Source organism: Gigantopelta aegis, chromosome 8, assembly GCF_016097555.1.
Source record: "Gigantopelta aegis isolate Gae_Host chromosome 8, Gae_host_genome, whole genome shotgun sequence".
Taxonomy (NCBI): domain Eukaryota; kingdom Metazoa; phylum Mollusca; class Gastropoda; order Neomphalida; family Peltospiridae; genus Gigantopelta; species Gigantopelta aegis.
Genome location: NC_054706.1, coordinates 3,299,129 through 3,326,003, shown reverse-complemented (window position 1 = coordinate 3,326,003; position 26,875 = coordinate 3,299,129). Strand labels below are relative to the sequence as shown.

Below are 26,875 nucleotides of genomic sequence, written 5' to 3'. Positions count from 1 at the left end.
TTCTTTTCAGATTTATAAAACCCCAAAACCAAACAATAAAAACAAACAACAACAACAAAACACATTAAATCTTGTTAATGTGAAAACCACGACTTGGGCATATCTCATTCCGGGTGTCAGACCTTGATATATAGCGGACACCCCCTCCCATTCCACCCGTTTCGTTTGTCAGACCTCGATATATAGCTGACACCCCCTCCCATTCCCGCCAGCTATATATCGAGGTCTGACAAACGAAACGGGTGGAATGGGAGGGTAGGCCAGCTATATATCGAGGTCTAACAAACCAAACGGGTGGAATGGGAGGGTAGGCCAGCAATATATCGAGGTCTGACAAACGAAACGGGTGGAATGGGAGGGTAGGCCAGCTATATATAGAGGTCTGACAAACGAAACGGGTGGAATGGGAGGGGAGGCCAGCTATATATCGAGGTCTGACAAACGAAACGGGTGGAATGGGAGGGGAGGCCAGCTATATATCGAAGTCTGACAAACAAAAGGGTGGAATGGGAGGGCATGTCAGCTATATATCGAGGTCTGACAAACGAAACGGGTGGAATGGGAGGGGAACACAGCTATATATCGAGGTCTGACATACGAAACGGGTGGAATGGGAGGGCGTGTCAGCTATATATCGAAGTCTGACAAACGAAACGGGTGGAATGGGAGGTGCGCATTCAGGGCGTAGCGTGAGCTGGACCTGGGGGGTGGGGGGGGGGGGGGTTCGAATATGAACCAAGTGGACCTTTTCTATTTTGTTTTTGCACCACCAGAAACTCCATATGTATAAACCTGTATGTTTTAGTTCTGAAGGCGGACCATTTGCTTAAGCGGGGGGGGGGGGGGGGGGGGGGGGGGGGGGGGGGGCCTGAACCCCCTCAGTCTCTATGCCCCTGGCATTTCAGTGGTATTTGGGGTGGGACGTAGCCCAGTGGTAAAGCGCTCACTTGATGTGTGGTCGATTTAGAATTGATCCTCTTCAGTGGCCCCATTGAGCTATTTCTCGTTCCAGCCAGTGCTCCACAACTGATGTAACAAAGGCCGTGGTATGTACTATCTTGTCTGTGGGATGGTGCATATAAAAGATTCCTTGCTGCTAATTGAAAAGAGTAGCCCATGAAATGACGACAGCGGGTTTCCTCTCTCTATATCTGTGTGGTCCTTAACCATTTGTCCGACGCCATATAACCGTAAATAAAATGTATCTAGTGCGTCGTTAAATAAAACATTTCCTTCCTTCAGTGGTATTTCAACATTTTGCGCATTTCAGTGGTATTTTGACATTTTCCGTTACGTTACGAAAATTGCCGAAGCCGTTACTATTGTTAGACGTGACGTCAACAATGCTTTCAATATGCTTATTGAAAGAAAGAAAGAAGTGTTTTATTTAACGACGCACTCAACACATTTTATTTACGGTTATATGGCGTCAGACATATGGTTAAGGACCACACAGATTTTGAGAGGAAACCCGCTGTCACCACTACATGGGCTACTCTTCCGATTAGCGGCAAGGGATCTTTTATTTGTGCTTCCCACAGGCAGGATAGCACAAACCATGGCCTTTGTTGAACCAGTTATGGATCACTGGTCGGTGCAAGTGGTTTACACCTACCCATTGAGCCTTGCGGAGCACTCACTCAGGGTTTGGAATCAGTATCTGGATTAAAAATCCCATGCCTCGACTGGGATCCGAACCCAGCTGGTACCAGTACGTACCAGCCTGTAGACCGGTGGCCTGCCACGACGCCACCGAGACCGGTATACTTATTGATGTCAAAGTGATAAAGCGCACATTCGTCTGAGTATAGTTTAATAATGTGCGAAAAGATCACTGTTTGACATTTATAATCATATTTATTTTAAATGTATATAAATATAAAATATCTATGCATGGATCTAATATTACCTAATGCTGACATCTAACTAGGCCTACTGTGCTGTTCTGTTCCAATATTTCCAGTAAATGTTGAGTGGATGTAACAATAGAGGTAAGTGATTGACCGATTGTTTGTTTAATTGTTATTTTATCAGGACCGATGAAGTACGAGGTGGGGTGATTAGGCACTAGCGCAGCCAAAGAGAAAGAGAGACAGTGAAAGACAGAGAGAAATACAGAGAGAAGAGAGAGAGAGAGAGAGAGAGAGAGAGAGAGAGAGAGAGAGAAGAGAGAGAGAGAGAGAGAGAGAGAGAGAGAGAGAGAGAGAGAGAGAGAGAGAGAGAGAGAGAGAGAGAGAGAGAGAGAGAGAGAGAGAGAGAGAGAGAGAGAGAGAGAGAGACAGAGAGACAGAGAGAGAGAGAGAGAGAGAGAGAGAGAGAGAGAGAGAGAGAGAGTGAGAGAGAGAGAGAGACGGGGCAGGTGTGGAAGCACCTCTCAAAGAAATAAGGAACTTGTATTTCAATCTGGAAATCAAATACTACGGCTGTGGTAAATGAAGATGGTGGGTCTATTCACCGTCATTCTCAATACATATGGTAGATCTTGAGTAGCTTTTTAATAGTCAGAATTACCATATATTTGACATCCAATAGCCGATGATTAATTAATCAATGTGCTCTAGTGATGTCGTTAAACAAAACAAACTTTTAATACTTCTTAACGGGACTTTTCACAACTGTCATTATTACAAGCAAAAAAACGTTTCGCTAGCTTTTGTGGATTCATCACATGTAATTAGATAATTTATTTGGGAGATCGTAAGCCACACTCACATCTAGTCCAGTCAGCCTATGACAAAAAAACAAAACAAAAACTAAATAAAAACAAACAAACAAAAAAAAGAAGAAAAAAAGAAGAAGAAGAAAACCGAACAAGAAAAGAAAAAGGAAAAACAAAGAAAAAAAGGGCCAAAAACCCACTAATTTCAAGAGAAAGAAAATAAAGTGTCTTCTGAAATCTTAAGAGATTACTCAATATTAGGTTCAAATTATCTAAGGTACAATAAATGGAACATATTTTTCTGATTAAAAATGTATCTGTTGCTAACTTCAGGACATGTATATTTTGCTATCTGTGTATAATCATAACAAGAAACATCGTTACAGTTTACAGTTATTTCAGCGTTCAAGTTTCTTGTAGGAATGGAGGAATTATAGTATCATTTAAATATATATCAAATAAGGACAAATATTTTTAAAAACACCTTGTTATTCTTTATTGTTTAAAGGCGTTACTTGTCATCAGCTCTCTCTGTCCGTCTCTCTCTCTTTGCATCTCTCTCTCTGTCTCTTTCTCTCTCTGTGATGGTATCTCTCTCTCTCTCTCTCTCTCTCTCTCTCTCTCTCTCGCTCTCTCTCTCTGTGTGTGTGTGCCTTTCTGTTTTTGTCTTTGTCTGTCTCTCTGTGTGTGTGTGTGCCTCTATCTGTGATTGTCTCTCTCTGTGCGTCTCTGTTTCTCGGTCTGTCTGTCTCTTTCTCTGTGTGTGTGTGTATGTGCCTCTTTCTGTGTTTGTCTCTCGTTCTAAGTTTGATGAGTACCCATGGGTAATTTAGTAAAACCATGTATTAGTAACCATTTACAACAATCCTGTCAAATGGTATGGTATTGTTAGTTTCTTTCACTCTCTCTACTTAATTTAAAGGTACATGTTACACGTTTTTAAATTACCTTTAAGTTTTACAACTCATAAGTGTACTTGTACATACATAAATACAATATTTGCCATCATCCGTTTAACACATATCATTGCTCCACATTATACATCCTGTACACCAGACTCTTAGTAATACAAAATATATAGTTATTTCTTGATAAGTTTTTTTTTTTTTAGCTTGTTTTGAAATGTTTACCAAAACCAAAATACAAAAAAGTGCTTGTAATGAACCAGACATAAAAGATATGAAATGAGAAAAAGGTAATTAAAACATTTTCTTCAGTGATTGAGCCTTGGTGTTATGGAGTATATCCTGAAGTTCAAATGTACCTTTTGATTGTGCCTTATAATATATATATATTTTTTTTTTCTCCAAACTTATGTAATGGAAAATAAATGTTTGCGATCAACTCCGCAACTTACTGACTATTCTTAGCTATAATTTCCCCTGATCATGTGACAGCCATCATCACACGTGACAAAGTTACTGGAAGCCATTTTTATGAAAACGCACATAGACATTTTCGGCTTGTATTCATCAACAAATCCAGCATATCGAGTAAGTTCAACATTTTGTGTGCGTATGTTTATTGTGTGTCCACACCACAACCTACTTTTATGCTAATTAAAAAATCAAAAAGTATGAAATGCCTACATAAAATGATAACATCTTATGTCTGCATACGGAAGATTTCGAGGTAGCCATGTCATCCAAACCGAAGTATGGATAGGGTAATTTACATAATGGAATGTCAACCCCGCGACCATCAACTCCGCAACCATGTCCTAGTTGCGGAGTTGATATAGGTTGTGGAGTTGACACACCAGTGCATAATGTTCACTTCTATTAAATACAACTATAACATTACAAGCTGTAAGTCAGTCGCAGATCCAAAGGACGGCCGTATTTGGTGTGTGGAAACGCCTCTTAGTATTTTTTTCCTTCAATATTGTTTTGATGAACGTAATTTTGAATATAGAGGTGTGTTTTACAGTTGTTCAAAATAATTTTGTCTTTTAGGCCAAAATTGCATCTATTAGAAGAATATATATTCTTATTTGTTGTTCTTGTTTATATTTCTTCACATTTTTGAATGGATATTGCACAATGTTATTGATCATGAAAATTCAACAAGCTACATATTATAGTTCAATGGTTTTTCTGTTTCAGAACAGCCATGCCAATGACCAGCAAGGAAAAGTCGAGGAGGTGGAGAGAACATAATAGAAAAGACCCTGAAAGACACCAAAAGTACAAACAGAATAAAGTGAAGACAATTAAAGATTTGATGCCACGTGAACAAAGACTGAAGCGAAAAATGTGGACAAAATCACAGACAGCAGAGAGAAAAAAAAAGTTGATGCAGTACTATCACCACCATGTTAGCCCGGACCACAGCGAGGATATAGCAATACCTGTTCAGCCAACACCACATCTATGTCTGTAAACTAAACAAGGAGGTACAGTCGATGTACTTCTGGGCATCGAAAGTACAAGTCACAGTACATAATGGTGTTGCCTACTGCAGTGATGGAATTCTGAAGTCATTCTCAACAGTGTCCAATTCATGTAGGCATGACGCTGCAGCTATCTGGGCCTATCTAACCTCTGTTATTAAATGGATAAAAGCAGAAAGATCTGGCATAGACACCCTGCACTTTTACAGTGGTGGCCCGACAACCCAGTACCGGCGCAAAACAAATTTCTATCTACTATCAACCTATCTGTACGATCTTAGGTCTCACTACACAGATCACTTCCGGGTGACAGTTCATTCATCTATAGTTCCTAATTGGGACACATGTTATGGTTCACATATTCACTTCTAGGAAATGGTGAAGAATTATTTTGTAATATTGTGCATCGACCTTTTGGGACATGGGTATATAGCGCAAGTGACAGCCGGAGTGAATCGGTTAATGAACCACCTGTTCGGACCGGTTCTACAGCCAGATGCGGTTATATAGAAAAAAACTGAGACGGAAATGTTCTCAATTTTGGAGTGAAAATAAATGCTTATATAATGTATGTTTGCAATGGTGTATGTTGTTAGTGCCAACGAGAACCCGTTCTATGGGCAATCTTCGCTTGAAGTTGGGCAGTTTAACATGGGTTTCAATGGCAGATGACATCTGTGTAGTGAGACCTTAGCTTTGTGGCTGGTGCCTGGAACTCCTTGGAGGCTGGCCATGGCAAAGGTGCTGCGGACGGAATCGGGGGTGCTTTGAAACGCACTACAGATCGGTTTGTTGCCAATGGTGAAGACATAACGGATGCTCGTAAACGTTTCAAAGTGTTGGTCAATTCTGAAATCAAACTCTTTTTTGTTGATGGTCATGAAATCACTGCCGTTGATGATGATATCCCATTGCAATTGGATGCGATCAATGGTACAATGAAAATCCACCAAGTAGTGACAAATGTAAGAGGACACATGGCACACAGATCCCCTAGCTGTTTTTGCTGTCACCCACGCATGTGTCACTGTTTTGGTGTCAGATCACATTCGTTTGCGATTATCAATGCTCCATCTCTGCAGAATGAATCAAACACATTTGTTGCCACAAAAGGCAGCCATTCAAGGAAAAACCAATGAGTTCATTGGTGACATTGTTGGATCATGGTGTGTTGTTCCATATGGTAATAATGTTTACCTTGGAAATATTCAGGCTGTTGATGAACAGGATGATGAGATTGAGGTCAGTGTGATGAAGTCGGTTGGAATCAATCGGTTTAACTGGCCTTCTCAGCCAGACTGCCTCTGGTATAAGGGAAGCGATTTTTAGGGCATAGTTGATGAACCCCAGCTAGTCACAAGACACCATGAACTGACCAAAAGTGCTGAATACGCCAGGTTCTTCAATAAAACATTCCAAAACCGTTTTCTGTTTCCCCAGTTCATTATCTATTAAAACTGTTTTACTTCTGAATACTGGAATGCAGCTTATCATTCTCATTTTATTTTGTACTAATAAAAGATATAAACTATTTTCTGAGCAAATTCATTAGTGTTTGCCAAAGGAAATCTGAATAGGGTCAACTCCATAAATGTATTTGTCAACACCGCAACCTAGTCTCATCATTTCATTTTTTTTGGATAATGGATCAAGAAATGAATATTATTGTTCCCTGGAACTTATAAACATTCCGAAAATCATCAATCTTGAATTGCATGGCATTCATAGCAATCAGCATTTTGTTTGACCCTGCTGACAAAGAACTTCCTTCTATTCCAAGACCATGGTTTCTATTGGAATTTGGTTTTTATTTAAAATGGCGATTTAGGAAAGTAGAAAAATGGCATGGGAAGGTGTTAATGTGGTCAAAATACCACTAAATGGAAGCGATTCATCTTATAAATCCTCTAGTGCTCTTCATTTCCATAGTTCATGTTTAATGTCCACCCCAATCCCACTGATATTATATGATTATGGGCATTATGCATTTAAATGAAACTGTCAATAGTTAAGCAAAAAGTCGATTACTGACATCTTTTTTCTTTTTTTTCTTCTTGTTTTGTTGGGGGTGGAGGATGGTGTGTGTGTGAACCGATTATGAACCCACTGACAGTTTGATTCCGTGTTACGCCCCTACTGCAGTCTGTACAGAATATCGTGCAGTCTCCGACCCGGACACGCTGTGCGGTCGTTCACGTCACGGTGGCCCTCCACACTGTAGATGGGAGTGAGTTTCCCCTGGGAAACCCCGTAGTTGATAAGGTCATGGGCTGTATCCATGGCAGCACTGTTAGGCTCACGGGTCATGAAGTTACCAATAATGCATATCCCTAAAAACAACAATATAATAATTATAATAATAATAGGTGACCATAATATCATAATACATACTGTGATGGTGGTGGTGGTGGTGGTGGTAGTGGTGGTGGTGGTAGTTGTGATGGTGTGCGTGCGTGCGTGCGCGCGCGCGCGCGCGTGTGTGTGTGTGTGACCATGACAGGCCTATAGAATCGATATCTGGAGTGTGTGTGTGTAAGGGAGGGGGGGGGGGGTCACAATCTGCAGTACGGGTGCCACAACCTTTAAGATGGGGGGGGGGGGGGGGATAAAAGCCAGATTTTAATTTTTATTTATATAGAGTGGGAAAAACATACATTTTTAGCTGAAGTGAGAGGGAACAGCCCCCACCCGACTATGTACCTACAGGCCTGACCATGTTTAGTCTAAACTAACAATTAAGGAGAACAATACTCTGTTAATGTGATCACTTACCTAGTGACTAGGTGTGGCAGTGTTATAGTGTTCACTTACCTATAATCCTTCCAACAGGGAACACACTTTTTATACTATGGAATTTACTACAAGTTATTTATTTTTGAGCCGATTGCACAAATATTTTTGTTGTTGTTATTTCCAAAACACTTTTACTTTTCTTCTTACGTTACCACCAGTGACTAGGTATTATAGTGTATAATAGTGTTCACTTACCTAGTGACTAGGTTTGATAGTTTTATACTGTTCACTTACTTAGTAACTGAGAGATGGTGTTATAGTGTTTACTTACCTAATGACTAGATGTGAAAGTGTTATAGTGTTCACTTTCCTAGTGACTAGATGTGACAGTGTTATAGTGTTCACTTTCCTAGTGACTGGGTGATGGTGTAATAGTGTTCACTTACATAGTGACTACGTGTGACAGTGTTATAGTGTTCACTTACCTAGTGACTACGTGTGGCAGTGTTATAGTGTTCACTTACCTATAATCCTTCCAACAGGGAACACCCTTTTTATACTATGGAATTTACTACAAGTTATTTATTTTTGAGCCGATTGCACAAATATTTTTGTTGTTGTTATTTCAAAAACACTTTTACTTTTCTTCTTACGTTACCACCAGTGACTAAGTATTATAGTGTAATAGTGTTCACTTACCTAGTGACTAGATGTGATAGTGTTACAGTGTTCACTTACCTAGTGACTACGTGTGACAGTGTTTACTTACCTAGTGACTACGTGTGACAGTGTTACAGTGTTCACTTACCTAGTGACTACGTGTGACAGTGTTACAGTGTTCACTTACCTAGTGACTACGTGTGGCAGTGTTACAGTGTTCACTTACCTAGTGACTACGTGTGACAGTGTTATAGTGTTCACTTTCCTAGTGACTGGGTGATGGTGTAATAGTGTTCACTTACATAGTGACTAGGTGTTACAGTGTTCACTTATTTAGTGACTAGGTGTGATAGTGTTATACTATTCACTTACTTAGTAACTGAGTGATAGTGTTATAGTGTTCACTTACCCAGTGACTACATGTGACAGTGTTATAGTGTTCACTTACCTAGTGACTACGTGCGACCGTGTTAGTGTTCACTTACCTAGTGACTACGTGTGACAGTGTTATAGTGTTCACTTACCTAGTGACTACGTGTGACAGTGTTACAGTGTTCACTTACCTAGTGACTACGTGTGACAGTGTTACAGTGTTCACTTACCTAGTGACTACGTGTGGCAGTGTTACAGTGTTCACTTACCTAGTGACTACGTGTGGCAGTGTTACAGTGTTCACTTACCTAGTGACTACGTGTGGCAGTGTTACAGTGTTCACCTACCTAGTGACTACGTGTGACAGTGTTATAGTGTTCACTAACCTAATGACTAGGTTTGAGAGTATTACATGTTCAGATACCTAGTGTCTGATGAATGTGACAGTATTACAACGTGTCGTTCACTCCCAGTGACTGAGAGTTGTAACCACGGGCGTGAGCTTCCTCTACGTCCCAGCATCGCCCCTCGTACACGAGGCCATCCTCACCCACGAGGAAGTTCACTTACCTAGTGACTGAGAGTTATGACCACGGGCGTGAGCTCCCTCTACGTCCCAGCCTCGCCCCTCCTCACCCACGAGGAAGTTCACTTACCTAGTGACTGAGAGTTATGACCACGGGCGTGAGCTCCCTCTACGTCCCAGCCTCGCCCCTCGTACACGAGGCCATCCTCACCCACGAGGAAATTCACTTACCTAGTGACTGAGAGTTATGACCACGGGCGTGAGCTCCCTCTACGTCCCAGCCTCGCCCCTCCTCACCCACGAGGAAGTTCACTTACCTAGTGACTGAGAGTTATGACCACGGGCGTGAGCTCCCTCTACGTCCCAGCCTCGCCCTCGTACACGAGGCCATCCTCACCCACGAGGAAATTCACTTACCTAGTGACTGAGAGTTATGACCACGGGCGTGAGCTCCCTCTACGTCCCAGCCTCGCCCCTCGTACACGAGGCCATCCTCACCCACGAGGAAGTTCACTTACCTAGTGACTGAGAGTTATGACCACGGGCGTGAGCTCCCTCTACGTCCCAGCCTCGCCCCTCGTACACGAGGCCATCCTCACCCACGAGGAAGTTCACTTACCTAGTGACTGAGAGTTATGACCACGGGCGTGAGCTCCGTCTACGTCCCAGCCTCGCCCCTCGTACACGAGGCCATCCTCACCCACGAGGAAGTTCACGTACCTAGTGACTGAGAGTTATGACCACGGGCGTGAGCTCCCTCTACGTCCCAGCCTCGCCCCTCGTACACGAGGCCATCCTCACCCACGAGGAAGTTCACTTACCTAGTGACTGAGAGTTATGACCACGGGCGTGAGCTCCCTCTACGTCCCAGCCTCGCCCCTCGTACACGAGGCCATCCTCACCCACGAGGAAGTTCACGTACCTAGTGACTGAGAGTTATGACCACGGGCGTGAGCTCCCTCTACGTCCCAGCCTCGCCCCTCGTACACGAGGCCATCCTCACCCACGAGGAAGTTCACTTACCTAGTGACTGAGAGTTATGACCACGGGCGTGAGCTCCCTCTACGTCCCAGCCTCGCCCCTCGTACACGAGGCCATCCTCACCCACGAGGAAGTTCACTTACCTAGTGACTGAGAGTTATGACCACGGGCGTGAGCTCCCTCTACGTCCCAGCCTCGCCCTTCGTACACGAGGCCATCCTCACCCACGAGGAAGTTCACGTACCTAGTGACTGAGAGTTATGACCACGGGCGTGAGCTCCCTCTACGTCCCAGCCTCGCCCCTCGTACACGAGGCCATCCTCACCCACGAGGAAGTTCACTTACCTAGTGACTGAGAGTTATGACCACGGGCGTGAGCTCCCTCTACGTCCCAGCCTCGCCCCTCGTACACGAGGCCATCCTCACCCACGAGGAAGTTCACTTACCTAGTGACTGAGAGTTATGACCACGGGCGTGAGCTCCCTCTACGTCCCAGCCTCGCCCTTCGTACACGAGGCCATCCTCACCCACGAGGAAGTTGTATCCGATGTCCCACCAGCCTAAGAATAACAGATAGATATACATATATACCTTAAAGGTGGGTCATATGTCAAAGTTGAAACTATAATATTTCGTTTTTTTCTTATTTATTTGTAATAAATAACTACAAATTAAACGATCCCACACGCAATCTTTCCATAATTCACTCTAAAATAATAATTAATAAAAAGTCTTGTCCTATGCGACAAGAGGGGTTTCCCCGAATAATTTGTGGCTAAATATAGCATGGCCGCCATCTTAGTTTCTTTGTTAGTTGACTGCAAAGAATTATGGGTAAACTTAAATGTGCTGAATGTATATACAGTGACATCACTATTTAATATGTGTGACACACTCAAGATTCCCTCCTAAAATATTTCTTTTTTCTACTAGTAAATGGAATTATTTGGATGTAATTTGTTATAGGCATATAGCTGAATATATAAACTTTTATGTTTCAAATCAAAACTTAATAAATATCTTTGGCGGGAATCGCCATTATGGCAACTTTGACATATAGCAACTTTAACTATGCATGCATGCATGCATGGACACATGCGCGCGCGCGCGCGCGTGTGTGTGTCTGTGTGTGTATGTGTATGTGTATGTTTGTGTGTGTGCGCGTGTCGGCGTATGTATGTATATTTATGTGTGCAGGTTCATGCTTATGTGAATATGGTGTTTTAGACCAATAACATAATGAGAAAAATGAGACCTGCAAAGTATATATTGACTAACAAAAAAATCATAGGAGCCTCAAGTTGGGGGAGAGGGACACAGTGGCACTGAATTCTCAACTCTAATGATAGAGCACATTGATTATTAATCATCAGTTACTGGATGTCAAACATTTAGCAATTACGACATATATTCAGTGAGGAAACCCCGTTACATTTTTTAATTAGTAGCAAGGGATAGTTTGTATGGACCATCCAACAGACATGATACCACATACTTCGGCCTTTGATATACCAGTCGTGATGCCCTGGTTGGAATGAGAAATAGCCCACCGACGGGGATTGATCCCAAACCATTCGCGCACCAAGCGACTTTATACGTCCGATTCATGGCGCGGGACGTAGCCCAGTGGTAAAGCGCTCGCTCGATGTGCGGTCGGTGTGGGATCGATCCCCGTCGGTGGGCCCATTGGGCTATTTCTCATTCCAGCCAATGCACCACGGCTGGTGTAACAAAGGCCGTGGTATGTACTATCCTGTCTGTGGGACGGTGCATATAAAAGACACCTTGCTGCTAATCGAAAAGAGTAGCCCATGAAGAGGCGACAGCGGGTTTCCTATCTCAGTATCTGTATGGTCCTTAACCATATATCCGACGCCATATAACCGGAAATAAAATGTGTTGAGTGCGTCGTTAAATAAAACATTTCTTTCTTTTTTATATGTCCGATTCAGACAAAAAGCTGTCATTCCTACCCCATCTCGTAATAAGAGTGAAAGAAAGACATCACCTTTCGTATCCATGTGATAGTTCTGGATTGACTTCACTCTTGCTTTGCACGAGTTGGACGTGTAACAGGGGGACGTGGCGCTGTGGTGGATGATCACCCTGGACACGGGAACATCCATCAATGTTACAGCACTCGGCCGGCGAGCACCCCAGTCAGATCTCGAGACGATCGTTGGGTCTCCGGCAATACCTGCAACAAATAAGACAGAGCTAGTATTTTCCCAATCTAATTGAAATTAGCTCCACTAGTTAATTACTATTACCTGTGGATCTAACAGCACCCCGTTGAAGCTCAGGTCCAGCTGATCTTTCATTTGACCAATCAAAACCTTACTTGCAAAATCATGCCAGTGATGTGAAAAGAATTTGTAAACATTCGGGGTTATGCCGAAGGTATACGAAATGATTCGAGTGAATTACAAAATATGCCGGAAACTAATTTCAATATAAAATTCGTTTCAAGACGAAAAAAAACCCTGTGATGGTATAGCCATAAAATCTAGTATACAATCCAAAATTTATTACTACACTTTTCCCCCTGTTTTTTAATGTTGAAATTGACCAACAAGTTCGCCGATTGCATAAATAGGATCGCCCGATATGTTTAGAATTTGTATGCTCCCGAATAACACTATAAAAGGTCAAGTGTAATTGGTCTATATTTAAATTGTTATTTATAGATAAAATGTCACCTGAACATGGGAGTCCACGCAGTGCTGTTAGATCTACTGATAGACCAGTAGAGCTAATTTTAATCAGATTGGTATTTTCATAACAGTTGGTTCGACATCTTGTCAGTCATATATAAATATGTGGGATGTACCTTGGTTGAAGTGTTTGAACTAAACAGTACAGTACAATATTTAAAAGGAGCATTCAGTCCACTTGCATGTTAGAGTATGTGTAATAGACCTCTTTCGAATTCCTATTGCGCATGCGCGCGAAGAGTGACGTCCCTTGCCTAATTAGACGGTTGTCATGAGCGTCGTGAGTAGTTTCGTAGGAGCAGTGAATCTCTAGCGTCTAACGTATATATTTCGTATCAGATGGTATAATGGAAGCGAAAAACGGTCTACTAAAGTTTACATTGGAATGGTTTAAGACCAAACGCAGAGAAACATTAACTGAGACGAAGTCTCTGGAGCTGTCTGTCAAGGGTTTTAACAAAGCAAAATTAAAATATTTATACAATAAAATGAATTGGAATGTATTTGCTACTTTTAATAATTCGAATTATAGTTATATTCACGCGGATTCCAAGTGATGTTTAATTCTCCACATATATAAGTATTTAAAATTTAATTTAAAAATATGCCTCCCCTCCCGCCTAAAATCCCAACACAATCCCTACCTCACACAGACCTTTATCACAGCTATATTTTCACCTTATCGTTTCATTAAAAAAACAAAGACAGTCATATAACTACTAATAAGTACTACATGTCTTATCTACATATTATTTATTTATTTATTTATTTATTTATTTATTTATTTATTTAATTAATTAATTAATTTATTTATTTTATTTACTTTTCACTATCATCTTTATCAGACACATACAACTTCATTTCAAATATCTGGTATTTACGAAGTTTAAAAAAGTTTCTTTACTTATCTTATCTTATTTTTTTTATTTATTTATTTATTTATTTATTTATTCTTTCTTTCTTTCTTTCTTTCTTTCTTTCTTTCTTTTATTTACTCTTCACTATAATTTATATCGGACACATATAACTTTATTTATTTTACTTTACTTTACTTTACTTTACTTTACTTTACTTTACTTACTTTATTTTACTTTACTTACTTTATTTTTACTTTTTATGTTTTTCTTGTATTTACTTTTCACTATCATGTATATGAGACACATACAACTTCAAGTGTGCCGAGCATAATACATTATATGTATTCCTAATATATATATATATATATATATATATATATATATATATATTGATGATACCGAAACACACAAGGGTATCATATAATCTCAAACTTAAAACAACGTATTTTTGTAAACTGTATATACCAGTTAACCATCGATCGATATATCAAAATTAACGCATGACGTTTTATTATTTTGTTTTCTGAACCAGAAGCGGATCTAGGGGGGGGGGGGGGGGGGGGCATATTATTATTTTTTTTTTTTTTTTACGATCCCTTCCAAACCTCCCCCAAAGTTCCAATGGCAAACCGCCTCATGTCATTGCCCCCTCCCCCCTCCCCCCCGACCCCAAAATGGATTTTCTGGATCCGCTACTGTGAACGCTGGACAACTTTCAAAGTTAAGTTGCTATTGACGTGTTTTTGTTTGACGACTGTTGATGCATACGTCAATTCTGGAGTGTGACCGTAGTACGTTTGCTTAAATGTCAATAAACGTGGTGCCGATACCTTAATTAATGTACAGTTATTAAATTCTGAAAGTATGTGATCTGAAAAATATTTATTTATTTATTTATTTTATTGGCTAACTCTTTTTTTACTTTCACCATTTTAATTAGTTCGGTTTAAATTCAGGCTTGTCCGTCTTCCGAGGCATTATACTTCATATGTTTGCTTCTAACATCAAACGAAGTACCTTTTGACTGTGCATAATAAACCCTCTTGAGTTTATAATAAAGGAACCATCCTGAGTTTGTAGCCATATTATTAAGTTGTCGGCTACATATTCTGGCTTCAAATATAAATCTCTGTATATGCAATACAGTTACATTTCTGGCCATCTCGGGTCGGAAGCAACCGAGAGGCCGGAGCGGGGGACAGTACCCCAACTTTTAACTACTTTATATAAATCTGGTTTAAAACACACACACACACACACACACACACACACACGCGCGCGCGCGCGCACGCACGCGCGATTGTCCCCCCCCCCCACTACAGATTGTGCCCCCCACCCCCAATATCGTTCCTACGGGCCTGATTCTAATATTTATAGTAGCTCAAATTCCATACGTATCATTTCATTTTTCTTCAAAATACTGACCCCTGCGCGTGCTGTAACCTCACCGTGCAGGTGCAGGGGTGTAACATTCTCTTTGAGAATGGCTAATACAGCACAATTGAAATGTTTAATAAAAGTCAGTATCTATCTGTGATATTTGTATTTTTGCACAGTTCTTTACACTGTTTTTATTTAAATCTTGAATTGTTGTATTGATGTTGATCATCACTTTATTTGTTTGCATTACCATAGTTTGACACCCAACAGCCGATGTATTTTTCGTGCTGGGGTGTCGTTAAACATTCATTCATTCAAAATACTGAACACAATTTTTTCATAATTGGCTAAAACGAAATCCCGACAAAAATCCAAAATGTAGTTATCCGTATGATGCTTTATAAATGTTTAAATCACGTTAAATACGATAAATATCTGCATACATACACGCCATGTTCCCGAAGCTATCGTTGTACATAACGACATCGTTAAGGCGTCGTGGAGGAACAGTTGATGTGCCAGAAAGTGTCGTTCCGGGTGTCAGTTACTAGCGATATCGTTATATTAACAACAGTTCCTACCCTATTGTTGGAGTGTCCTAAAGTAAAATATTTGTCGTAGATGACCATGAAAAACCCATGTCGTGCGTTACTGGTGTCGATACAAATTGTAGCAACCCTTACGTTATTATCCTACATTATGTTTTACGGCAGTAACAGGTGATGTACATGGTATTAGCCGGTACTCCGTTTTTAGTAGGTGCATACACGCCGTTTCAAAGTCTGTTGTCACCAAATCGCAGAACGTGCATGTAAAATTCCCTTACACGGATGCTGAAATGAGAAACACAAAAGAAGATGTCTTTGAACTGGTAAATTTCCCCAACGTTCTCGGGGCCTTGGATGGAACTATCATCCCAGTGCAAGGCCCTTCATGTGACGAACACTTGTATGTCAGCCACACAGGATACCATGCTATCAACATAGTGTCAGTTAATGGTGTTTGTTCGGACATCGTGGCAAAATGGCCTGGTGCAACACATGATGCATTGATATGGAGAAATAGTGGAATTGCGGAATTGTTTGAGAATGGTCAAGCTGATGGCGGTATGTTATTAGGGGATTCAGGATACCCTATTAGACTATGGCTAATGACTCCGTTCTTGCAGCCGGTATCACGACAAGAAAGAGCATACACAGAGCCCACACAACCACTAGAAGGTCCCGCGAGAGGGCATTTGGTGTGTGGAAATCAAGATGGCGCTGCCTACATGAGTTGGGAGGATGCATGATGTTTATTCCATAGGGATGTGTCCTTTTAATAATCGATGCCCAATTGCGCCATTCCCCCCGTATTTTGTCACGTTTGCGCAGCACATCTGAGATAGCGTTAATGCTATCTGACACCGATTGCCATGCATCTTCATTCTTATTGTTAGTAAAGCAATTGCGGAATTTCGAATTTATGATGTGCTGGTGCCGACCAACAGCGTCTGCCAAAGCCTCTAATTCATTTGAGGTGAATTTTGGTCTTCTTTTACGATCACCATCACTTGCCATGCTTAATATGTCAGCCGTGCTTGTACAGATAATACACAAATTCGAACAACACCTAGGCCTATTAGAAAGCCAAAACGCTTCGGTGGCGTCGTGGTTAGGCCATCGGTCTACAGGCTGGTAGATACTGGGTTCGGATCCCAGTCGAGGCATGGGATTTTTAATCCAGATACCGACTCCAAACCCTGAGTGAGTGCTCCGCAAGGCTCAATGGGTAGGTGTAAACCATTTGCACCGACCAGTGATCCATGACTGGTTCAACAAAGGCCATGGTTTGTGCTATCCTGCCTGTGGGAAGCGCAAATAAAAGATCCCTTGCTGGCTGTCGTAAAAGAGTAGCCTATGTGGCGACAGCGGGTTTCCTCTATAAAAACCAGTGTCAGAATGACCATATGTTTGACGTCCAATAGCCGATGATAAGATAAAAAATCAATGTGCTCTAGTGGTGTCGTAAAATAAAACAAACTTTACTTTATTAGAAAGCATGCCTTGCACAAGAATCACACTTTTGTTGCACATTTCTGTCGTTTGCTAAAAGTGCTAAATATGTAGACATGCGCGTCACACTTAGATTTAAGGGACGGTGGTGTACATGCACGTTATGGTACACACTACACTGCGACGTACAGTTTATGTGCAGTTTTAACGAAGTATCTACTGAAGTAAATATATATGTTATGTTCTGTAAACATGTACAATTACATAATATAGTACGCAATATGACTTTTATCATGTTTAACCTAGCCACTAAAAGCGGCCTGGAAGTACGATAAAAACTGAATATAATATAATAGGTCATATAAAATTTTATTTCTGAGATGAGTTTGGTATCTATTTCGCACCTCTGTACCAAACGACACAGGGATTTCCCATGTTACGACATGCTTCCAACGACAGTATAACGATACTGTAACTGCACGTTCGACTAACTGTCGCTCAACGTATCGTTATGGTGTCGTTATTGTACTTTTGCGACTTCGCTAGGGCATAACAACCGACAGGTTCGGGAACATGGCCCCAGAATCGATGGCGTTAACAACAAAATATTGTTTTTCCTTATAAGCAATAATACGCAAACGTCTCCAATAAGTATTTGATGGATGTTTACAGAAGTTTTGGGTTCCTATTGATACAATAATTAATTCACGTTTCTATTGTGTGGCCTCCTGTTGTCAATGCCTGCCAATTTGTAGACAGGGCTATTTTTACGAGATCTCGCGTCAGTTCACGACTAGCGTTCACCAGTTGCCCCGCTAAGCGCACACGCGCAGTGGAATGTGTAAGAGGTTTATTAAAACTTACAACATTGTTACAGTGTGATTGAAACTTACAACATTGTTACATCACGTGTGATTAAAACTTACAATATTGTTACAGTGTGATTAAAACTTACAACATTGTTACCCCACGTGTCATTGAAACTTACAACATTGTTACAGCACGTGTGATTGAAACTTACAACATTGTTACAGCACGTGTAATTGAAACTTAAAGCATTGTTACAGCACGTGTGATTGAAACGTACAACATTGTTACAGCACGTGTGATTGAAACTTACAACATTGTTACAGCACGTGTGATTGAAACTTACAACATTGTTACAGCACGTGTGATTGAAACTTACGACATTGTTACAGCACGTGTGATTGAAACTTACATTGTTACAGCACATGTGATTGAAACTTAAAACATTGTTACAGCACGTGTGATTGAAACTTACCATCTTGTTACAGCAGTGTGATTGAAACTTACAACATTGTTACAGCACGTGTGATCGAAACGTACAACATTGTTACAGTGTGTTTGAAACTTACAACATTATTACAGCACGTGTGATCGAAACGTACAACATTGTTACAGTGTGTTTGAAACTTACAACATTTTTACAGCACGGGTAATTGAAAATTACAACATTGTTACAGCACGTGCAGTTGAAAGTTACAACATTATTACAGCACGTGTGATTGAAACTTACGACATTGTTACAGCACGTGTGATTGAAACTTACGACATTGTTACAGCACGTGTGATTGAAACTTACGACATTGTTACAACATGTGTGATTGAAACTTACATTGATACAGTGTGATTGAAACATACAACATTGTTATAGCAGCTGTGATTGAAACTTACATTGTTACAGCGTGATTGAAACTTACAACATTGTTACAGTGTGATTAAAACTTACAACATTGTTACAGCACGTGTAATTGCAACTTACAACATTGTTACAGTGTGATTGAAACTTACAACATTGTTACAGCACGTGTAATTGAAACTTACATTGTTACAGTGTGATTGAAACTTACATTGCTACAGTGTGATTGAAACTTACAACATTGTTATAGCAAGTGTGATTGAAACTTACACTGTTACTGTGTGATTGAAACTTACAACATTGTTATGGCAAGTGTGATTGAAACTTACATTGTTACAGTGTGATTGAAACTTACATTGTTACAGTGTGATTGAAACTTACAACATTGTTACAGTGTGATTGAAACTTACGACATTGTTACAGCACATGTGATTGAAACTTACAACATTGTTACAGCACGTGTGATTGAAACTTACGACATTGTTAAAGCACATGTGATTGAAACTTAAAACATTGTTACAGCACGTGTGATTGAAACTTACCATCTTGTTACAGCAGTGTGATTGAAACTTACAACATTGTTACAGCACGTGTGATCGAAACGTACAACATTGTTACAGCACGTGTAATTGAAACTTACAACATTGTTACAGCAAGTGTAACTGAAACGTACGACATTGTTACAGTGTGTTTGAAACTTACAACATTTTTACAACACGTGTAATTGAAACTTACAACATTGTTACAGTGTGATTGAAACTTACAACATTGTTACAGCACGTGTAATTGAAACTTACATTGTTACAGTGTGATTGAAACTTACATTGTTACAGTGTGATTGAAACTTACGACATTGTTACAGCACATGTGATTGAAACTTACAACATTGTTACAGCACGTGTGATTGAAACTTACGACATTGTTAAAGCACATGTGATTGAAACTTAAAACATTGTTACAGCACGTGTGATTGAAACTTACCATCTTGTTACAGCAGTGTGATTGAAACTTACAACATTGTTACAGCACGTGTGATCGAAACGTACAACATTGTTACAGCACGTGTAATTGAAACTTACAACATTGTTACAGCAAGTGTAACTGAAACGTACGACATTGTTACAGTGTGTTTGAAACTTACAACATTTTTACAGCACGTGTAATTGAAACTTACAACATTGTTACAGTGTGATTGAAACTTACAACATTGTTACAGCACGTGTAATTGAAACTTACATTGTTACAGTGTGATTGAAACTTACATTGTTACAGTGTGATTGAAACTTACGACATTGTTACAGCACATGTGATTGAAACTTACAACATTGTTACAGCACGTGTGATTGAAACTTACGACATTGTTAAAGCACATGTGATTGAAACTTAAAACATTGTTACAGCACGTGTGATTGAAACTTACCATCTTGTTACAGCAGTGTGATTGAAACTTACAACATTGTTACAGCACGTGTGATCGAAACTTACAACATTTTTACAGCACGTGTAATTGAAACTTACAACATTGTTACAGTGTGATTGAAACTTACAACATTGTTACAGCACGTGTAATTGAAACTTACATTGTTACAGTGTGATTGAAACTTACATTGTTACAGTGTGATTGAAACTTACAACATTGTTATAGCAAGTGTGATTGAAACTTACATTGTTACAGTGTGATTGAAACTTACATTGTTACAGTGTGATTGAAACTTACAGCATTGTTACAGTGTGATTGAAACTTACAACATTGTTACAGTGTGATTGAAACTTACAACATTGTTAATTTTGTGATTGAAACTTACACCATTGTTACAGTGTGATTGAAACTTACAACATTGTTACAGCACGTGTGATTGAAACTTACAACATTGTTACAGCACGTGTAATTGAAACTTAAAACATTGTTACAGCACGTGTGATTGAAACTTACGACATTGTTACAGCACGTGTGATTGAAACTTACAACATTGTTACAGTGTGATTGAAACTTACATTGTTACAGTGTGATTGAAACTTACAGCATTGTTACAGTGTGATTGAAACTTACAACATTGTTACAGTGTGATTGAAACTTACAACATTGTTAATTTTGTGATTGAAACTTACAATATTGTTAAAGTGTGATTAAAACTTACAACATTGTTACAGCACGTGTGATTGAAACTTACAACATTGTTACAGCACGTGTAATTGAAACTTAAAACATTGTTACAGCACGTGTGATTGAAACTTACGACATTGTTACAGCACGTGTGATTGAAACTTACATTGTTACAGCACGTGTGATTGTTACAGCACGTGTGATTGAAACTTACAACATTGTTACAGCACGTGTGATTGAAACTTACAACATTGTTACAGCACGTGTGATTGAAACTTACGACATTGTTAAAGCACGTGTGATTGAAACTTAAAACATTGTTACAGCACGTGTAATTGAAACTTAAAACATTGTTACAGCACGTGTGATTGAAACTTACAACATTGTTACAGCACGTGTGATTGAAACTTACAACATTGTTACAGCACGTGTGATTGAAACTTACAACATTGTTACAGCACGTGTGATAGAAACTTACGACATTGTTAAAGCACATGTGATTGAAATTAAAACATTGTTACAGCACGTGTGATTGAAACTTACCATCTTGTTACAGCAGTGTGATTGAAACTTACAACATTGTTACAGCACGTGTGATCGAAACGTACAACATTGTTACAGCACGTGTAATTGAAACTTACGACATTGTTACAGCAAGTGTAACTGAAACGTACGACATTGTTACAGTGTGTTTGAAACTTACAACATGTTTACAGCACGTGTAATTGAAAATTACAACATTGTTACAGCACGTGCAATTGAAAGTTACAACATTGTTACAGCACGTGTGATTGAAACTTACATTGTTACAGTGTGATTGAAACTTACAACATTGTTACAGCAAGTGTGACTGAAACTTACAACATTGTTACAGCACATGCGATTGAAATAAACACCATTGTTACAGCATGTGTGATTGAAACGTACAACATTGTTACAGTGTGATTGAAACTTACGGCATTGTTACAGCACGTGGAATTGAAACTTACAACATTGTTACAGCACATGCGATTGAAATAAACAACATTGTTACAGCACGTGTGATTAAAATTTACAGTTTCTTGCTTTTGATATCCATTTGTGTACACGCATTTAAAAAAAGAAAAAGCTTCCTTATAAATGGTAATAAAAAGGTTTGGGTAAACGGGCTTCTAACAGTGGCCCCCCCCCCCCCCCCCCCCCCCAATATAAAATCCTGACTACGCCAGTGCGCCATACTGTCCTTCCTATGTTGATTACTGAGATGTATTTTAATAGTTTTTCGATATTAGTCATCTTATTTTTGTCATGCTGAACCTAACGTCTGACATGTAAAAAACATAAGTCCTCTGATGGTGAGAGTGGCAAATATTGGGTTCAAAGTATTGAAACATCGCCAAAACATGGTTACCTACTATTGGCAGAGGAGATAACAATTTGTTTTACGATGGCCGCCATAGTATCCCACCGTTATTAACATGTATAATAATAACATCCCACTCATGGGCGTATGGGGACTCTTTGATTTAGGGGGGCTGGAGGGGTTGATTTGCCAGAAATTTTACCCAAATAAAAACTGCCCGAATTTCCCCCACTGTTTTGCCCGAATTAACCAATTATTTTTTGAAAAAAAGGTATGGTTTCAAGCAACGTAGTTCATGACACCAGTCATAAAACCTTTGGCGAGCATAGCTCGGGAAGTAGTTTCTTAAACAATACTGCTATACATTTGTGTGTATAGTAAGAAAGCTAAGGACTTGGATGGCAGTGCAAGCCTACAGGGAGATATAATCTTCAGTCATTGCAAGCCTACAGGGAGATATAATCTTCAGTCATTGCAAGCCTACAGGGAGACATAATCTTCAGTCATTGCAAGTCTACAGGAAGACATAATTCTCGGCCATTGCAAGTCTACAGGAAGATATAGTTCTTAGCTTGAAATCCTCTTTATTACTAAAACTACTTCCACCTACAACTCTCAGTATTGGTTTGGTGACATGGAAATCATGGTGATCTTGTTACAATCGTTGACAGAATGCTATACTAGTTTAATACATCCGACCCTAGTACAAGTCTTTCGATTGCACAAGGTTGGAAATAGTGAAATCATCAGGTCTAATTTAATCATTAGTCAATGGATGCCTAGAATAGATGGCAAAGTTACTTTCCTGAAGAGAAATGTAATGCCACATTGGTTTTTGATGTACTAAAACAATCGGGGAAATGTACCCAGTACCTCGAAAAATGCAGATTCTGATTCACAATGATGGTATTGTTCAGTAGTGGCCTGCTTTTTAACTCTTATACAGAGTTGCGTTGAGCAGAACAGAATATGACATAAGTGTATGGTTAAAACGCTGTCTTCTGGACTGATTTATGGTCGAAATGGTCATATTCAGGCAAAAGGTATGGCTGCCTTCTTGGATTCACAGGTTTCGTATGTGAAAATAATTCTTTCAAATCTATTTTGTTTGTTTTTTATTGATAATTCGGTTCAATGTTGGTTTGTTTATCACAGCTCCAACTGTTTTTATGGTCTGACCATTGCGTTTATGTTTGTCTTTTTGAAGAGTTTATTTTTTGTTATTTAATGTTGATAAAACAGTTGACACTTTCATTGATATCTACACTGGTTTTGTTAGCAGTTTTAGAAGTTTACATGGAAGTAAATCATCATATAACTTATTTTGACACCCACTAGCCTACAGGAAAGCTAAGGACTTGGACGACAGTGCAAGCCTACAGGAAGACATAGTCTTTTTGTGCTGGAGCAAAGCTGGTTTATCCTAGTAGCACATGTAGCACGGTTCCCGCACTTCAGGGGCCCCGCGGTGATGTGTACATTTATTTTCCCCAGGTAATTTTCCCCCTCTCCTCGAGAGGAGTTGCAAAATATATATCCTGGGAAGGCGGCCCCGCTGTTATTTGTGCTACAGGCCCCGCGGATCCTTAAGTCGGCTCTGTGCTGGGGTGTCGTTAATCATTCATTCACTGTGAAGAGCAATGGTATTCTGTTCCACTTGTAGTTCCCGCCATAATCACAGCGAACAGTTGTCAAGTCATACGATGAAAATGTTACCGAAGGTTCTATATATATATCACAGAAGACTTCAGCTGGGTTTAAGGTCTTTATTCGGGGATCACCTGGAGGGATGTGAAGATCCCGATGTACATGTATAACATACATCAACACAAATATCTATCTCTATAACGACCCTGGAATAACAAAAGAACATAAAATAAGTTACATTTTCCAGGTTAAGTACAATTTACTTCAATATTATATTACTAATGTACATTTAACACACATACATTTCAATTCAGACTCAAATCAAATATAATTATAATTCAAAGGTTAATTTAATTATCACATCATTGCTATAAGCATGTGCAAAGCACGTTATAAACTAACTATACAAATAAACACTTCTGCGTATTCCATAGCACACATAATCATAAACATTATACACATATAAGTAAATATTTAACCTACCGACTGTGGGTCAGGTCGTTTGAATAATGATGCTGGTTGTGCTACATCATTGATAACCTGTCAACAAAATACCACTTATAAATAGGAGCACATAAAATATACACATAGAATATATTCATATATACACTTAATAAAGTTGATTAATAACTGATTTAGTTATTTACTTATTTGTATTATCAAACCTAATCAAATATTCGTCTTAGAAGACAAATATCCCTACATAATTATAAACATTATTAAACACTACTTTAACTCGTTCACTATAGAATACGTTTAATCAACTGCTTACACATGCTAAGTTCTCATTTAAGGCTTATCATAAAATATGCATACACTAATCTATTTTTTTACTTAAAACACATGGTTATATCTTAAAATATATGTTTGTATTTACCTGTGTTGTTAATAATGGTGCTGTGCAGAACTTGATCAACTATAAAACTTGCAATGAGAGAAAAACACCTCTGTCTTGCTTTAATGTTTAAAAGTCTCTGACTCCAGAGAACACCAGGTAACAAAAGAAACAATAGATGAGCTTACTATTGAACGACTACCTGGCCTGAACACTGAGTTGAGGGTGAACACAACACATGCTGACAATTCCAAAGACACAGGAAAACAATAGAAACAAAATAAGAGACAGCTTTGCACTATTAGAGTTAGAAAGAATAAAATATATGTAAACTGTTTTAAAATTGTAGTGTATGTGATATGCAATTTAAAACATCCGGTTACAAAAACAATATAAATCCCCTTCCACCTACCCCCCAAAACCCCAACCCCTTCCAACAAAGCAACAACAACAATAATAACAACAACATTTTGTTTTTAAATGTACAACAATAAAATAGCGTGTTGCATCAAACCTCAGTTTTGTCAAAGAGACGTCTTGTTGGGAATGCATCCCATTTTGTACTATATAAAACAACAACTATTAAATATATATAACAAAGGACTCCCAAAAGAGTACCTCAATTTAAATAATATTCATTTTGTATCAGGAGCTACCTTCCACGAAACAAACACAAAAAACAAAACACACAAAACAATAAGAAAAAATAAATAACAAAATGAACATAAATAAAATAAAATATTGCTATTGGGTGATTATAAAACAATACTCACATGCTATAAGCAGTCCACAAATGACTGTCACTTGGAAGTAAGACATTTTGGACGGTTCTGATGATTTCTGAATTGTCCAAGAGTCATCCGTACTTATTATATACCTAGGATCAGTTTCTATATCTTGTGACATTCGAAACTTGATACCCAACATCCCATTTTCTAGGAAACGGTAATAAGTTCAGCTAACCAATGTCAAACTAACCTACTTGAAGGTCATGAGATGTCACACTATCTACCATTTCCAGTGCCAACGTGTTCAAGATACATATGTATGTGTAAACACTATTGACGTTTTTAATAGAAATGATTTATTCACAACTCGAATATTAATTGTTTCAAGTAGACATGATGTTGCTGATGTACTCAACATGTAGTGAAACAAACACAGTGACATAACAAAATATTGTCTTGTGATTAAAATTTGACCAATCAAGATTATAAGAAGCGATGTCTCCTTCGGAGAATATCACAGGAGATATCGCAAATTATACTGTCAGCGATATCTCCTACAAAAGCCTTTAATGGATGAAAATTGTTTTATTACAATATGTAGACCTGAAGTATTGTTTTATGCAGTATGTGTAGATTTGTTGCCAAAGGTCAACTCATTAATTATCAGTATAGACAACATTATTTACCCACATTTGTCTTTTGGGAATCAAAGTTTATCTGATAACATTTCTCTGTGTCCGTTAAGTTTGTAACATTTTAATTGTTTTAATTAAAAAAAGGTTCGTATTGAACATTTTAAACTTTTTCTTCCCTCAGAGTTTTGTTTAAATCATTCTGAAATTTGGTACGTACTAATTTTTGTGAAGGTGTTCGTTTGTGTAATGAACAACGAAAGAGAAAGACAAAGAGGCAGAGAGCCAAAAAGACACAGACAGACAGTGACTTGTCCAAAAGTAAATTCGCTCACCCCTATGAATCTCCTACTCCTGGTGACGGTCCTGGCTTGGTGCTTATAAAACCTTTAGAGTCTAGACTCAAGTCTAATACAGTCTGAGACAGTAATGTCATGACAACGCCATACAAATTATATGCGTGGGACGTCATTAAAGATTGAGTCTGGACTTATAAGTCATGGGCGGATCCAGGACATTTTTTTTTTTGGGGGGGGGGGGGGGCAGTAAAAAAGAGGCACATTGTCTAATTGAAAGAACATCTTGATAAAAAGAATATATATTTGCAGTTAGGCCTAATATGAATGCGTTTGTGTATATATCAGTGTACGAACAAAAGT

At 39.2% G+C, this 26,875-nt stretch overlaps 1 protein-coding gene and 2 long non-coding RNA genes across 4 annotated transcripts; all 3 read right to left on the bottom strand.

The window, feature by feature from the left end:
- Nucleotides 1-6,538: 6,538 nt before the first annotated feature.
- LOC121379301 lies at nt 6,539-9,572 on the bottom strand. 2 transcript variants are annotated; one of them, XR_005958826.1, is made up of 2 exons: nt 9,473-9,572; nt 6,539-7,381 (listed from the first exon to the last, which is right to left on the bottom strand). It is a non-coding gene; the product is annotated as an uncharacterized LOC121379301 (long non-coding RNA). The 2 variants fall into 2 exon arrangements; XR_005958827.1 differs by lacking the exon at nt 9,473-9,572 and adding an exon at nt 9,387-9,444.
- Nucleotides 9,573-10,761: 1,189 nt separating this feature from the next.
- LOC121378649 (peptidoglycan-recognition protein SC2-like) lies at nt 10,762-12,563 on the bottom strand (the record flags this gene model as incomplete). Its single annotated transcript, XM_041506922.1, has 2 exons — nt 10,762-10,883; nt 12,332-12,563. Coding segments are annotated over 2 exons (354 nt in total), but the record flags the coding sequence as incomplete, so codon positions are not given.
- An 11,586-nt stretch (nt 12,564-24,149) lies between these two features.
- On the bottom strand, nt 24,150-25,678 carry LOC121378495. The gene is made up of 3 exons (XR_005958736.1): nt 25,630-25,678; nt 24,505-24,561; nt 24,150-24,227 (listed from the first exon to the last, which is right to left on the bottom strand). It is a non-coding gene; the product is annotated as an uncharacterized LOC121378495 (long non-coding RNA).
- Nucleotides 25,679-26,875: the final 1,197 nt, after the last annotated feature.